General features: G+C 38.1%; 1 protein-coding gene across 2 annotated transcripts in view; it reads right to left on the reverse strand.

Annotated features, from left to right (window-relative positions):
• The window catches only part of Pld5 (phospholipase D family, member 5), a 184,316-nt gene that overhangs the window by 80,250 nt on the left and 91,458 nt on the right, over nucleotides 1-12,608 (reverse strand). For both annotated transcript variants that reach the window (XM_013520242.1, XM_013520247.1), the window contains one exon: nucleotides 1,901-2,028. In XM_013520242.1, coding sequence (XP_013375696.1) covers nucleotides 1,901-2,028 — 128 coding nt within the window. The remainder of the gene's footprint in view (nucleotides 1-1,900; nucleotides 2,029-12,608) is intronic.

The raw sequence follows: 12,608 nt of genomic DNA on the forward strand, positions 1-12,608 counted from the left end.
AGTATACTCAGGTTAAAAAGCACTTAGTAGCAGAATTTACACATAATCAATATTGTTATCGAACAAGTTTATGGAGACTGGGCAGACGTCTATTGATTAGTATTTTGTAAATACAAAGAAAGCAAAAGTTAAACTGAGATCTTTCCATAAATTGTTCCAGCTCTTACTAAATACTCTAAATTTATGCGACTATTGCCTTATTTCTCGTTTCTGAAGTAAGTCGATATTCTTACAACCAGTATTTTTATATGTGTGTTGGAAAGGCCTTCAGACATGAAGCTTATAGAATCAAGACTTATACTTTGCATCTCAAAATTACTATTGTAAGAGCAAGTTTAAGGTTCAATATTGAACCTCAATTTAAAGCAATAAAATGGACACAATAATAGTATTCATCTTATAAGAATAGTGTAATGGTGAAAGTAAATATTTATTTAAGTGACTCTGAATACCACGTGGCATGTAAATATACCACAATGTATTATTATTGTTATTATTGTGTTGAGTCATTTTTTAATCTGTAGACAGCACCTTCTAATTTCTTAAGTATAATATATTTGACATTTTCTCTATTTTTGATGGTGTCTTCATATTAAAATACTCATGAAATTTTCTTTCATTGGTTCTCCCCTCTTTGCCTGGGTGGGGAACTATCTCACCAGAAATAACAATCCTAGAGCCTGGATTCTTTTGACTATCCTTTAAATTCAAAACAAGAAAAAATCTGTTGGGTAAGTTTTCCCTTTGCTGTATACAATCCATTCAGTGGAGGGGGAAACAATTGAATTGTTGACATTTATTTGGCCCGTGGTTTACTTCTTTTACCCCTGAGCACATTTACCTGTCTCACCATAAAAAAGGAAAAATCGATGGAGTGAGTAAGTGTGGAAGGCAGCAGTTTAAGAAGGAGAAAAGAACAGTGGAGATTGGGAGGCAAAAGGGCAAGTGTGTAAAACCAACAGAACAGATGGTGACGTTACCCTTCTCACACTTATCCAGGGTGATACTGTCTTTCTCTACAGGGTCACAGTCAGAGATCCCCATGCACCTCAATGCTTTCTTTCCCATAAGAGATAAACTGAAGTACAGTGTAACTTCCTTAGTGAAATTAATGATCTTCACATCAGAAGAACTGAGTTAAAATGAGGTGTGTAGACTCTTTAGGACAGAAGGCTGATTGGCCAGGCTTCACCATGGGTTGATAAAAGGAAAGATGGAGATTTTGCAGTCTTTTACGGGTTGTCTTTGGCAAGAATAAATGTATGAAAAATCACATGATTGTCAGTGTAGGTGTATATTCAATATATTCGAGGTTAATCATTTGCAAAGAGTAAGATAACATCTGCATCTTAAGATTTATTAAAATTAAAAAGGATTTATTAAAATTGAAAAAGATTTATTAAAATCATAACTCAAATGACATACTATCTTATGCTGGATTGGTATGTTTTTCTCTTTCTCATGGATTGTGTGATATAACCCATAGACTTTGGTTTGGGTAACGCAAATTATATACCAACTACAAAGAATATGCAAGTAGCACTTGAATTAAAAAAAGCATCAAGCAGTGGCAATTATTCTGTTAGTTCCTTTTTGGTGAAATGATTTTGATGAGGAAAGGTTTATTATTTCACATTAAACAATGGTGAACCTCTTCAAACTACACAGTTAAAAAGAACAAACGCTAGGGCTGGGGTGTAGCTTAGTGGCAGATGATGTGCTCTGCATGAACAAGACCCTTAGTTCAATCATTGGTACTACAAATAAATAAATAAAACACTTAAAATGCTGTCATTTTTAGTTCCCTCAATCACTGTAGACAGAGGTGGTTGACTGCTTGATGGAGGTAGATGTTTTGGTGCTGACAGAACTTTGAGGTTAGATAATGTGGAAGGATTACCTGTCCCAGGGACTGCCAGTCCAAACCGGCACTGCCAATGTAAACGTGCTGTTTGTCCACAATCCAGAAGGAGGACTGCAGCCGGCCCTTGTTGTAGGCAGTCATGTTCATATACGTCACTTCGGCTCCTAGGAGTTCAAGGAGATCCCAGTCAGCCTTTGGCTTTAGGCCCTGTATGACAATCAATCACCAACCAGCAACAACATTCATGGCCTGCCATAGATCCCAACTGAGATTTGGGGAAGTCAAATAGTCGTTAGGTAGGGACAATGAAGGTCCTCAGGTACTACTTTATTCTCCAAGAGAAGACTACACGACACCCAAAAGATTCTTCTTGTGTATATGCAGGGAAAGCTCTGTACCTAAAGATACAGCATAGCTTCTGAAGTCACTCAGATCTGTATAAAATTCCCACCCAACACTTCCCATCTGGATGGTGAAATAGGTACACCACACACTTCTTGTTCTTTTGTAATACATTTATTACAACTTTGTGATCAATAGAAGGATCTATCTGTTTTGTTCAGTGTTACAACTCTGCCCATAAAGAAACTGGCTTTCTTATACTTTATATTATTTCACTGTTATGGTTTGTGTCTGCATGTCCCCCCCAAATCCTCATGCAGTCATGGGGCAGGCTTTTATATTTTTGATTGATCCATCGTCCAATGCTGGGATTATAGGTCTGAGTGCTATACCTGCCACTGGGGTGGGTAGTTTGCATATGTAAGGGAGAGAAAGAGGCTGCCTGGTGCCACTCCTCCCTTTTGTAGTTGCTTTTGCTATCTCCCACCACCATGAACTGTTGCCCTCTGCCATGTGTCACTCGGCCTTGGAGCCAGCCAAGTATGGACTGAAACCTCCACAAACTGTAAGCTAAATAAACATTTCCTTCCTTAATTTTGGGTGTCAGATATTTTGTCCCAGCAATGAGAGAAAAGTAACCAAGACATTCACCCTTTCATCATTTCACTTCTTATGTTAGCTTTGCATTACTGTGACCAAATATCTGAGAAAGACAATTTAAAGGAAGAAAGATTTATTTTGGTTCATGATTTCACAAGTTTTAGGCCATGGTCAGTTGGTACCAAAGCAGAAATGTCAGGGCGTAAGGGTGAAGTGAAAGAAATTGCTCACCTCATGGAAACCAGGAAGCTGAGAGAGGAGGAAAGAGCCCGAGAGGAAGGGGCCTCACAGAAAGTTAGAGCCCTCATGACCCAATCACTTCCTAAAGCAACGCAGCATTCAAAGTAATGGGCTATTTGAGTGTACCTATTGGACCCCATCCCTACACTTGCCTTTACCTCTTCATTTCCCCCTTTATTATTTAATTTAGATTTGGTTTCTTCATGGCCTTTCTCTATTAGGTAGTTTTTAATTTGGGTGAAGATTAGTCAAGCCCTACTAAAACATAGCCTTGAACAGTTAACTAAATGATTGAGACTATTGTTAAAACCAAAAATGCATCCAAAGAGCTGAATCTGACCAACTGTTTCAATAAAAATGTGGCAGAATCCACTGTCAAGCTTTTAAGCATTGCTGCCTTAAATGCATTTAGAACCTCTGAGAAGCATTAGTCTATTCAGTGTAGGGTGATTTAAATATATTTCAGCTGCCAGTTCCTTCTTTTCAAGAGAACAGACCTATATGCATATGCTCACAATGAACTCAGTGATTCTGTCTTCAGATATTCAATATTAATGAAGATAATATATTCCAGTGGTACAGCTCATGTGAGAATCTTCATGACCAGGAATACACAATACTGTATGGATAAGGATGCTTGCTAGGATATTAGAAAGGAGGGAGAGTTATTTATGCCATGAACTTAACCTGTAACTCTTGGGAAAAACATAAGCTATGATATATAAAGGACTAGGGATATAATTCAGTGGCAGAGCACTTGCTTAGAATGCACAAGGTCCTGGGTTCAAACTCCAGAACTGCAGAGAGAGAGAGAGAGAGAGAGAGAGAGAGAGAGAGAGAGAGAGAGAGAGAGAACAAGGTGTTGGCAAATCATGCTTCCTCCAAAGCCTATGAGAATCCTTCCCTGCCTCTTCCTAGTTGCTGGTGGCCATCACTCTTTGGTGTCCTTGGTTTGCAGCTGCAGCACCCCAATCTTTTCCTCTCTTATCCCATAGCAGCTTCTCTGTGTGTCTGTTTCCTCTTCTTACCAGGACACTAGTCAGGCTGGATGAAAGGCCCAGCCCTCTACAGTACAACCTCATCTTAACTAAGTACATATGCAAGTGCCCTATTTCAAACTAAAGCCACCTTGTGAGGTTCTGGGAGTTAAGTCTTTACCATATCTTTTCTGGGGACATGCTTCAACTTTAAATGGCCATGGTTTTCCATAGCAACAAACTGACCAGCAGTGAAGAAAGATCTTTTCTTATCTCTGCAAGGAAGAAAATGAAGGTGATCTTGGTGTTTTACCCAGATCCTGCCTAGGCACCTGCCTCCAGTCAAGTCTTTATTGTGCCTAGAAACATCTTGAACTCACTATGGCACTGGCTGATCCTACTGGTCTGGGACTTGGCCTGATGAACGCTTGCTACCTTGTGCAGACTGGTTGTTGGGTCTTAGAGTTCCCATATGTTCTCTCAGTCCCCTGCAGCCCAGCTCACTGGCTCCCTGAGGCATCACAGAGCCTACCTGAAAGGCCCACTGGAACTCTCCCTTTTGACTGTTTCACTCCAAATTGCATACTCATTGCTTGAAAATTTGTCATGTTACTTTATCTTGCAGCTTAGCTTAAAGAGTTCAAGTTCTGGGATCATGGGTCTCACATAATACTGAAAATAAAGCCTCTCTAGCTACTTATTGACATCTAAAACTATTATTTTGCAAAAGAACCATGGCATTCTTTTCATAAAACCTTTATTGAATATAAGACAGAATGCTGTGCTGTGTAAAATTAGTGATTAAAAATGACTGATTGAAATTCAGGCACACTAACATATTCAGTTCATTTGGGCTGCTGCAACAAAATGTAAACTGGGTAGGTAATAAACAATGGAGATTTATTTCTTACATTCCAGAGGCTGAGCAGTCTATGATTAAATCACTGGCAAATTTGGAGTCTGGTGAGAGTCCACTTTCTGAGAGTGACTTCTCACTGTGTCCTTACATAAAGGAAGGGGTAGGGAGTAGGCTTGGGTCTCTTCTTTGCAGGCCACTAACACAATTCATAAGGGCTCCCCTCTCATGACCTATTCACCTCTACAGTTTTCCCTTTCTAACACCATCAATTTAGGGCTTAGGTTTCAATATACAAATTCTGCATGGACACAAACATCTAAGCCATTGCCATATAATCTTTAAAATATTAAAAGGCAACCCACTCAGGACACCTCCTGTCTCTCAAGAGTTATTCCTATTCTCCAATAAACCTGTCCTACTCTTAAAGGAAAAAGTAATGAGGATCTGCTCCATTCTTGATCTGTAAACAGGATTGGGGTGCTGCAGGACACCATACGTGTTAGAGATCAGAAAGAGAAGTCCTTCTCATTGTATTTGGAAAATCCGAGTGAAGGCTGAGAGGACGCAAAATAGTGAATGGCTTCACACTTTTGTTTGGGGCATGAGATGCCCATGCAAAAGCCAGCAGAACTGTGTGTAGAGATTGAGAAATAACGTTGTAATAGAATTCACATTTATTGAACACCTCTGTGTGACTAGGACCAAGAGAGCTATGATACAACACTCTCAGCTAGTACATCTAATTTCCTTCTTTTATTATACACTCACATGTTGTATAACAATGCTTCTGTCAATGACCAGCCATGTACTATGCAACCCTGGTCCCCTGAGATTATATCTCCTAGTGATATCATAACCATCTCTGTGTAAGAGCATTCTATGATGCTTGCCCAATGACAGAATCAGACAATGACAAATTTCTCAGAACATAGTTCCATCATTAAGTTACCCATACTGTATAATAAACTATTACATGTGGAGTAAGAAAAATCCACTGAAAATATTTGATGATATAGCTGGAAAACTATTTTTCAGCATATGGTTTGTAAAATATTATTTCCCAAGTAAGAATTATTTACTTTCTCTTTTTCTGTTTTCTATCTCTGAAGCCTTACATTTTCATTTTAAATTACACTTGGAAAAATATACATTTGATTATATCAAATATGTTCTTCAGTTATTACTTGCATATTATTCAGTATTTTACTTAAGAGAATCTATATTTCCATAACTTCCAGGATATCTTTGTTGGTTGATTTTGGAAATTATCCTCATATACTGGCTTTTTGATACATACTAGGAAGAGATATTAAAATCCTTTTGCTTTTAAAATATATATTAGAGACTGCCAAAATCAAAACTTTGCTGACTATAAAATATATTCAATTACAAAAATCTTGAATATGCCCCTCACTTCAATACTACTATTAAATTGCTTCTTTAGATATCATAGACTTATAAGATTATAAAATATCTTATCTATCATGATTCAAGTAAATACATTTCATAACAACTTTGAAAATATAGTTAAATTTGATTAACTATTTCTTTTCTTTTTTTGCAAGAAAGAAGTACTATGCCAGCTCCTCTGTGTACAGCCTGTGATCCACTGGGTAAAGACCCCAGGACGTCACCTCGGCTACATGTACGTCTGGGGCACACACCACCTCAGGACCCTGCTAACGCTGTGCAGAGCTGCAGGTGCCGAATCCAGACGTCAGCCAACCTCCTGTTCCCAGCCTCACACTCCACTGGTTGAGTTGATGATTAATAGGTGTTATTAGCAACTCAAAGTCATTTTTTGATGCCAAAAGTGATAAATTGAGTGTGTACTTGTTTCTATAATTTCTTGATAATGTATTTTCAAGCAGCCCTAATTAAATTTTAAACAAACAAAAGACTGAAGTTTCAACTTGGAACTGTCAGTCGCCATGTGTGTTCACTGGATGGTGGACAGAGGCAGCTCCTATGCGGTCACACAGAGCAAGGTAAAGGGCTGTAGACAAGCCCTAGGTTTTACCCTTTTCTTGGCATTCAAAGATGAAAACTCTTGTAATTCCAAATTACTCATTTTACCTCTTTTGAGCATATGCTTAGTTGAAATAACAAAGACTGTTCCTAGTTTTAATTAAAACACTGTATTTTGCATTTACATCCTATAAATGGAAAGAAACAGTGCTTCACTGAAATTTAGCAGATAAATAAAAACATTAACCAAAAAGTTATTCTTTAAATAACAAGTTACCAGAGGAAAAAAGTACAGTGCCATAATGAATTGGAAATTATTGTTTCTGCCTTGGATAACTGATATATATTAATGTATATTTCAATATATATTTATAATTTTAATATATATATTTAATGGATGTACTCTTGCAAGACTTTCTAATATTAAAGTTGCTTATTATAGATGTGTTCCATATCCTATTAGACTAAATGAATAAATAGCTCTTGTATGGCACTGTTCCATTTGGAGACTCTAGTGTGTGCCTTTTGTCAGATTTCAGAGTCCTTCACCATTCTTTATATGTGATGTAGCTGTGGATAATATTACCTGGCGGGTGACCAAAGTCACTCTCAATTTCCCGCAGTGAAGGTCTATGGGAATCAGCCTTCTGCCTGAATTCACCTGTTACATGACTTTTAGAAGGCAACAATGTTTGTGATTTTGCTCCTTTATTATCGACTTCAAAATCCCTACACTCATGTAAATCAGAAACAAAGTCACAAATAAGATCAGATCTTCACTGAACAATGGTAGTTAATTCACCATCTCAGGGTATTTATTGCAATCTAAAATTGCTAAAGAATTATCAATTATCATTTCCATTTTGAGTCTCCTCCAAAAATATGTCACTTCTAGATTAACAGGAAACTAATAATCTCAAGATGGAATGGAGAGATTCTACTAGAAAAGATTCAACATAGGAGGTTCTGAAGTGGTTTGTCAAGGGAATATTCACACTTATACACAAAGAATATATCCCAGGAGCTGGGGTTGAGGAGAGATTGAGCAATTTTAGGAAACATCTCATTGAAGAATTTAATTTTTAAGTCCAATGAAGGTAAGAAAAATATAATTCTACCTTTGTTCATATTTATATAATCCAAATATAACTTTCCTATATCTAGAAGTTCTCTCACTGTCTTTCTAAGAAGGGCAAGCAAAATCTTCACAGGAAGTTTCTTTCAGTTGCTGTTGCATGTAGCTTTTATGGACTTCGTTTCTTCCTGCCAACACATTCTTACAGTACATAGTGCACCCATGTGACATGGGACAGGAAAGCCTCGGTACCATGCGATTCTATTACTCCCTATCTTACTATGTATTGGGCCAAATGTATGCATCTGACCTGAGCTGGGCTGATCAAATTTCTAATTTTGGGGAAATTAGTATTGAGTCACACAGTACATTTATTAAAAGAAATTGTGCTGGAGAGTAACATACACAGAAAGAAACTGTCACAACTCAAGTTCACATAAAAGAAAGAGAGAAAGAGAGAAAGAGAGACAGAGAAAGAAGAGGAGAGGAGAGGAGAGAGGAGAGGAGACGACAGGAGAGACAGAGGCAGAGGCAGAGGCAGAGGCAGAGGCAGAGGCAGAGGCAGAGAGACAGAGAGACAGATACAGATTTTAGAACAAGCTAAAAAAACAACGTTCTTGGAGGGAGAAATGGAGAGGAGACAGCAGGGAGAGTCTGTGATTGTCCTGATCCCTTAGGCCGGTTCTACTTTTTACTCTGAATTCCTCTAAATCAGTACAATAAATTACATGTTGTTTAAGCTGGTTTTAGAAGGGTTCTGTTTCTTCACTAACTTTTTCTAGTGGCAATAACCAGATCTCGTTGTCTTTATTGTGTGCACACAAAATTTTAGAGTCTCTACAATCATTATAGGAATATTTTTGTACTTGACCAAAAATTCTATTTCAGCCTAAAACCTTACACAATGTTTATCAAAGTGTGAGCACCAGTTGCATGCGTAAATGATTTAAAAATGTGAAGATTTAAAATAAACACTCTATCAAAATACTCATTGCGACATGAAAGGGAATAAGTTAGTACACTGTGGTGAAATAAACTTTCACACTCTTCCTGGGTCTCCATGATAAAGATAAAAGGCTCTACTTCCATGTTTACGCCCAGACAGGCCCTGCTAAATGTATGTTGCTAGCAACTTTGTAAGTCTTATAATATAAGGTACACTCAAAAGAATGCATACAACTTATAAAAAATTATAAGGCACAATAATGCAATGGACATTGTGAACATTCTACTTTACTGAAAACTAGGATGACTTTACCAACATAATTAAAGCAGTGCTTCTCCATTGACTTTATAGTGGTTAAGGTGGACGGTGCTCCAGAGCTGTCCAGAGGATCAGTAAAGCACACCTGTGTGTGTGTCTGCAGTGGGTCACGGAGATGTGACTCTGGGGTCCGTATCTGGTCTTTCACCCTTCCTCTCTAGCACTGTTCCCCCATCTGCTTCTTGGCACTGTGAATTAAGCAGCTTTGCTCCACCACACTCTTCCACCCTGATGTTCCTGCCTTGGTTCCAGCCAAGCATGGGCTGAATCTTTTTAATCCGTGAGCCAAATCAAACCTCTCCTCCTTCAAGTTATAGGTGTCAGGAAGTTTGTCCAGAAACAGGAAAGCTGACTAATACAGGGTTGATTCAGCCCTCTAACACTCCCTCCTCTTAGGGGATACGTAGCAATGTGTGCAGTTATTTTTTGTTGGTGATGATTGTTGGGGGGTGCTATTAGTATTTAGTGGGTAGAGGCAGCGATACTGCTAAACGTCCTACAGTGCACAAAATAGCCACTCGTAAGAGCTACCTAGTCCAGAACAATGACAGAACCGTGGGTGAGAAATCTTCATTAAACCGGTCTGCATGATTATGCCTTACCCCATAGCCCTATCACTTTCCCACCATGCAACCATCATCGCAAATTCAGTGTTCATCACTTTGTTTCTAAAATATATTTTAATCAGATATGTATGGACACAGTAACATTATAAAAATGAGTTTGTCAGTAGCCTTTGAACAGATTATTGAGTCTCCAGTGCATAGCAAAAGGGTATGTTTCAGTTCTTAATAATTCTAAGTTTATAGAAAGGCTTTCAGATGTTTCCTGAAAGCAAGGTTTGCCATAGAAATCTATCTTATTAATCAATCTCGTCTTCTCATTATATTAATGTGCAGGAATGATGGAAAAGGTCATGGTTTGAAAGTTCTTGGGAGCTTTAATTTTTATTAGCTAGTGCAGTTTAATCAATTCATTTAGCAACATTTTAGAAGTCACTGGCTTGGAGGCTAAAGGGGAACAGTAAAGCGGAAAATGCACTGTCACGACAGATCTTCAGATCATTCAGTGAGAGAAGAAACCCTTAAAATAATTAATTACATGTCCCAGTAGTGGAAAAACCAAGCTACAAGAGTGTGCTGCAGCTTTAATTTTTGCATATTTATTCAAGCGTGGTCAAAACTGTGCTATAGAATTTTTTTATAGGTTGCCTTTGCTACTTCATCTTTAATTTATGGGTCTGGACTCACAAGGGTAGTTTCTTGGAATTGTCTCCTCCTTCCTATGTATTTTTCTTATAATTAGAATATTCTGTTTCTAGGGAAATACCATATTTGATTATTACACTCTAGGCAAACTTTAAACCACTTACAGGAATGTTTGATTTCAGGAATCATTAGGCTTAAAAATAAAATTATGCTTAAAAAAATAATGAACTGAACTTTAAAAGTGAAATTTATTTAAATAAGACTTCCCCAATTATGCTTAAAAATAAGCTAATGAGGCTGGAAGGAGGCTCAGTGGTAGAGGGCAAGGCTTCCCCGTCATGTATGAGGCCATAGGTACGTGGCTCAGTATCACAAAACAAGAAAACTGCACTCAAAATAGCTCAGTGAAAACACTGTACAGTGGCTCTTTGGTTATATTAGAAAATGATGGGTCTGGGAGGTTGGAGAATGGAACACCTGCTCATGACTTCTGTTCTCTTTTCCCTTCCTGTTGGTTCTCCCAGCTGTTGACACAGCTACTGAGAAGAGGAGTAGGGCTTGAGGGGCACTTCTCAGGCTCCTGCTCTCTACAACAAGGCAGCCTCTCCGAGCAACCATTGTTATAATGCTAGGGAGGCAGGCAACCCAAGAGCTCCAGAGGAGGTTTGTGTGTTTGAGCTCACACTGCTCTATTTCCCTTCCCACTTACTGCAACAGAGCTGAAAGACCCCACAGCCCAGTCTGCCAGGATTCTGGGGTGACACACCTGATTACATTGTGTAAGATGACTTTCTATGACATCAACAGCCTTGAAGAAGCTCACCAAGTAGAAAAGCATAAGGCTACCACTGATCAGATTACATGGCAGACACAGGAATTCTTTGGGACACTCACAAAGATATTTGAAATGAATTATCTAAGGCAAGTGCTACAGTTTGGATCTTGAATGTCCCTGGGAGGTGTGTGGCACTAGTGGGAGCTGGTGGAACCTCTAGGAGGTGGATCCTAGTGGGAGAAAGTTAGACCTAACTTGCCCCTAACTAACTAGAGGCATCTTGGAAAGGGATAGAGCACTCCTGTCTTTACTTCCGGGCTACCAGGGGATGAGTAGCTGTGCTCTACCACACACTTCCACCATGATGTGGTGCCTCATCACAGGCTCCCAAAAATGGGGCCAAGAGACCATGGACTGATGCCTCTGAAACTGTGATCCAAAATAAATACTAATTCCTCCTTTTAAATTGTTCTTATCAAGTGCTTGATCACAGTCGTGGAAAAGTGATTAATATAGCAATGTCCTTACCAATTTGGAAATCTCTAACAAAAATTCAATCAAGGCCGTCTACTACATGATTGGCAGCACTGAAAACTGAAATGATGATACAGAAATTCAAATAAAATAATTTACTTACAGCACAGAGAAAACACAAAGAGACTGACACAGTGATTGAAAAGTTGATGCAGGAAGGAGAAGTTTGGGGGAGTTAATGTCTCAATCAAAGTCTCAAAGGAAGACAAAGAGACCTCACTAAAAGTAGGAAGAAAAGAAAAGAAGAAAGAAAAGGAAAACAGGATAAATGTGAAAAAAGGAAGAAATTCCAGGGTTTGACTACGATATTCAAAATTCTATTCTAGTAGTTCTACAGAGAACCAAAATCAGAGAGGAAGAAATCATGAAGTAAATAATAAAAGAAAATTTCCAAGAGCTGAAGACTATATGTTTCTAAAATTAAAATCCTATCAATTCCTTGGAAGAAATAAAGCAAGACTCACACATGTACCACAGTAAGTTTTCAGAGTACTAGAAATAAACAGCAATTCCAAAAACTGTCAAAATGAAATGACCAAATGAAAATGGTAGCACACAAAGATACATTAATCTGAGTCATACCAGATATTTTAACAGTAACAATAAAAATTGAAAAATAGTTGGAAGGGAAAGAAACTTGTACATCTAGCAAATATGGAGGTAAACATAAAAATATTTTTTGGCTTCCTGTTTAAGTACAAATTCTTGCAAGAAATGGTCAAATTTTTAAAAACTACTTAAAAATGGGGTGATGGTATCTAAATACCTATGTAGTTTTGAGGGGCAGGTATTTTACTGAAAGAAACATTAACCAAGAACATAAAGTATATACAGCCATTATGTTTTATTTTCTTTGGGAATATGTGTATTTGAAGGTGAAAAACCAGATCTTAAGGGCTTGT

The sequence above is a fragment of the Chinchilla lanigera genome, unplaced genomic scaffold (assembly GCF_000276665.1).
Source record: "Chinchilla lanigera isolate Chin_1 unplaced genomic scaffold, ChiLan1.0 scaffold00005, whole genome shotgun sequence".
Lineage (NCBI taxonomy): Eukaryota > Metazoa > Chordata > Mammalia > Rodentia > Chinchillidae > Chinchilla > Chinchilla lanigera.